We start from the raw sequence: 4,188 nt of genomic DNA on the forward strand, positions 1-4,188 counted from the left end.
AATTGATAATAATGGGACATTTTCCAGCGGTGGTTAAACCTACCACTATTAGACTAATTTCGGCACTTGCAATGAGTATGTGTTGGCAAATTCAGCAGCATAATGTAAGCAATGCTTTCCTTCATGGGTATTAATTATGAGAAAGAACACAAGTCAGCCTCTCGTATTTGAAGAAAAAGATAAATACAAGTGCATGTACTTTATCCATAAAACTATATACGAGACAAAACAAGCCCCCAGCATGGTTTGAAAGACTAAATGAGAATTTTTTGAGTCTCCGGTTTCAATAATCTTAAATTAATTGCTCCATATTTATCATTAACAATGACGCTCATGAAGTTGGTATTAATTTGTGTATATGCTGATGGTTTACTTGTTCCAAGAAGCTCATCTAAAGAAATATTCTGCATTGCTGAAAAAATTGTCAATGAGCTCTCCATCAAATTGCTTCGCAATGTGCATCATTTCTTGGGCATTGAAGCACTTCATCGAGAAGATAAGCTGGTTCTTTCTCAAAGAAAATACATCGTAAACATTCCCATTAACGCAAATATGCATGAGTCAAAGTCTCTATTACACCAGCCGTTGTCAACACGACTCCATCAAAAGTTGGAGAGTGAAAAACCTGCTGACTTACAGATAAGCATAGTTGGAGCTACAATATGCCTTGTTAAGCAGGCACGATATTTCTGCAGTGAACAAGGCATGCCAGTTTACTTATGATCAGTATGAGGAACATCGGCAAGGACCATTTGGTAGCTCAAGGGAACCATAAACTACAGTATTGAAATTCAAAAAAAAAAAAAACGAGAACTTTACTCCAATATAGTCTCATGCATATTGGGCAGTGTGTCCTGATGATAAAAGGTCTGCAAGAGGCATTTATCTTTTTTAGGAACCAATTCGTTGTCATGAATGTCCAGCAAACAAGCAGTTGCTAAATCAAGTACAAAAGCCAAATACAAGGCTATCGATGGACAAATAATGACCGAACTTGGCATTAAGATAAGTGAGACACCTTATTATGGTGTGATTACTTGGGGTAACATACTTGACAGCAAACTCAATTTTTCATACTTGGACGCAATACTTTAAAATAGATTATCATTTTCTTAAGGATCAAGCTGCAAGCGGAAAGATTCAAATGAAATTTATTAGGTCAGGTTTCCAAATCGCTAACATCCTTACGAAGCCTTTGGGTGGAACGAAGTTTGGTCATCTTGTAGACAAGCTGAATCTTGTAGATGTCAGGTTGAGTGGGGAATGGTGAGGAAGCTCACAGTAAACCGTTGACAAAATCTCAAACGTTTAAAGGAAGTGGCGGTAGTAATAAGGCCGCTACAAGTAAAGTTGTTAAGATTCATGCAAACTGATCAGGAAAAGCTCAAGGCAAGGTATGAAAGGAAAAAATGATCTGTCTCTCATAGAAAACTCGTTAACAGCTTGTCCAACTTATCTCCCCACAATTATGCATACAGCTGTGAGTCTCTAATCCCTCCAAATGCATTCTTGACATAATACAGATGAACGATATTAATGGAAGAATCACATGACAGTGTTGCGACAGCGACAGTGCTCATATGGGTTATAAGAGAAGCTTTTGCCATGAAGAAAGGATATCAGTAGTACTGGGAACTCCCTTTCCTTGCTTTTTACAAAAGGGAACTCGTGGTCGCGTAATAGCTTTCTGCATACAATTAGATTCTCTTGTTCAGAACTAGCACTAGCACCAAGAGTAACAAGTTGGTTAAATTTCTTATTCTATTCCCAGGTTTCTCCTGTCAAGTTTGGATAGTGCCTATTCAAGCTTGCGATTTAACGTGTTGGCTGCATCTTTCGTTGCTCTCATCTTTAAACGAACGATGAGTAGTCTGGGGCATCAATCAGTGGTCACCGTCCTTTCTTGTTGTGGGTGCCCTATGAGAAGAGAGGATGGCGTCAATGGCTTCCTTTACTTGGCCTATCTCTGGTGCCTTCCCACCTTGGCTTGGCCAGAACTCATCCGTTGCTAGAACCTGCGTCGTCCGAGATCGCTTGATGTTAAACAAAGCCCTTCAGTTGCTTATAGTAGCTTAACATGAAATGTCAGAGAACTTCAAAGAATGCATGGCTTCGTTACCTTTACTTGGAGCTGCAGAAACTTGACATAGCTTATTGCTTTCTCTAGCATAGTAACCAGATCAACCTGTCCCATCAAATTTACGGATCAAACTTCAGAGTGTGAACGATAATATTTTCCTTTTCTGAACAATTGGCGATAACCATTCGGCCGCCTAAGGAAACTGTATGTTCATTAAACAAACGGAAAGAAATTGACGGGAAAGAACTGGGACCTTTGTTCCGTTGGGTACAAGGTCCTGTAATATCTTCAGTCTCTCACTTATCCTCTCCCTCCGGTTCTGGAACCATGGACGTACAAAAGGTTCAACCACGTAATAGAGCGCACAGTTTCATACTGAAGAACTGAAAAGAGAAAGGGTACTGAATGGTTAACAGATATACACCTTGGCAGCAATGCTCTGTGGGTCCTTTGATGGTGATGGCCTCGGCTTATTTGGCTTTCTTGGCGAATTGCTGGAGCATTGCTTCTTCGCCACCGGTGAGTCGACCATCTCATTATTACTCTGAAATATTTGAGCAAAAGAAATCTTAGATAATTGATTTGTGTGGCTTGCGCGTATTAGATTCGTACTTATACACGTTAGAATACAAGCAGTTATGCGCGTAAAAAGCACCGTGAATGCACGCTTGTTGTGACTGTTTGTTGATTCTTGCAGACCAAAATGCACAGCGGAGTATGCACCATCATCAGGTAGCTCAGAGAACAAATGAAATTGGTCGCCTTCAGCTTCACCGCATACTGATGTGTAACAGCTAGATGTTGTCTCCATGCAGGTAGAGTCCACCATGATATTGCCGGAGTCGCCGGGCGTGCAGAACCTCCCGGCAGCACAACTACGATTATTTCCATGATTGAAAGCCAGGGTGTCCAATAAGTACTCGTCCTGACCGACCCTACTGTCGTCGTCGGGAAACATGCACTGGCCGAAGTCAGGGCCTGCGACGTTGAATTTCAGCACGCAGTTCACATTCTCTTCCTGATCGGAGAGATTGTGTTTGGTAGCTGATGGATTAGCCCATCCGACAGAGACACAGGTACTATTTGAAGAGTAAGGATCGTTTGTGGCGGACCCAATGTTACTTGTGGTTTTCTCGTAGCATTCTCCGAAATCAGGCAACAACTTTGGATTCTCTAGACTGAGATAGCTAAGTGGAAAGTGTCCGTGAGCAAAGTGAAGAGATTGAGTAGGAAGAGAGAAGCTGTGAAGGAGAGACATGTCATTGTTAGATAACGGCTGCGAGAGGTTTGCCATGGCAAAACCGACGAGGACTCTTAGAGCTAGCAAATGGCAAAACTCATCGACGATCGAACTCCTTGAACCGTTTAGGTGGGGGATATATGTATCTATATTTTTATATCCTCAAGACGGCCGTCTTCGGCATCTACTCGACGCCCCACAAACAAACTCTATGAAAAACGAGGAATTCGGAGATAATGGCAAGATAAAAATTTTAGCCAAAAACATGAGACAGGGAGGTGGAAAGGGAGGGGCTAGCTGGTTGGCTCTGGAGGGGGAAGTTGTGGTAGGAGGTGTTGGAGGGGAGGGGGAGGTATAAATATCGGTCGAGGTGACTTGCTAGTGCTAATAGGCTTGTTCTGGTCATCATTAATTTGGGCGGTTATTTTAAGCGTTCGCTGTCAGAGGGCTTGCGCAAAGCCAAAAGATAAAATATATACAGTTGATCAGCATAAAAGTCGCCGCATCAGCCGGTTCCACGTCTCAGATTCCCATGAGATGCACGGTGCATCCATCTTGGATGTTTGCACTCAAAAGGTCTTTCTATCAGGTGCACTAGTACCCATGAAGTATGAATGCGGCATAGGAAGCGGAAGCTGCAGGCAATTGGGGTATTCATGAATCGGGTAAATATAATTGTTGGTGTGTTCAATTCTCCTATATTCAGCACCATAGTAAAATTTAATTTTTGGGCGATTGTTAAACATGCACGTATTAGCTTTTTCGCCGAACGGCATCTCCGCGTATTGGGTTTAAGAAAGTAACGCACAAATTAAGCTTATCATGCCGTCCTTCAATTAATTCTCACTGGCTAGCTAGTTGTTGGTTA

At 42.0% G+C, this 4,188-nt stretch overlaps 1 protein-coding gene across 1 annotated transcript; it reads right to left on the bottom strand.

Annotated features, from left to right (window-relative positions):
• Positions 1-1,883: 1,883 nt before the first annotated feature.
• LOC116262228 (transcription factor bHLH78-like) lies at positions 1,884-3,374 on the bottom strand. Its single transcript, XM_031641381.1, has 5 exons — positions 2,736-3,374; positions 2,505-2,624; positions 2,334-2,399; positions 2,120-2,185; positions 1,884-2,015 (listed from the first exon to the last, which is right to left on the bottom strand). Exons 1-5 carry the CDS (start codon positions 3,372-3,374, stop codon positions 1,884-1,886), a joined length of 1,023 nt encoding a protein of 340 aa, XP_031497241.1.
• Positions 3,375-4,188: the final 814 nt, after the last annotated feature.

Source organism: Nymphaea colorata, chromosome 10, assembly GCF_008831285.2.
Source record: "Nymphaea colorata isolate Beijing-Zhang1983 chromosome 10, ASM883128v2, whole genome shotgun sequence".
Taxonomy (NCBI): domain Eukaryota; kingdom Viridiplantae; phylum Streptophyta; class Magnoliopsida; order Nymphaeales; family Nymphaeaceae; genus Nymphaea; species Nymphaea colorata.

Excerpts from the sequence above, each read along its gene's own strand:
- LOC116262228 (XM_031641381.1), bottom strand. The coding sequence starts at position 3,374 with ATGGCAAACCTCTCGCAGCCGTTATCTAACAATGACATGTCTCTCCTT. Across the intron at positions 2,625-2,735 it reads ACAACAAGCGTGCATTCACG|AGTAATAATGAGATGGTCGA; the intron begins GTGCTTTTTACG and ends CAAATATTTCAG. Across the intron at positions 2,016-2,119 it reads TTCTGCAGCTCCAAGTAAAG|GTTCTAGCAACGGATGAGTT; the intron begins GTAACGAAGCCA and ends CGGACGACGCAG.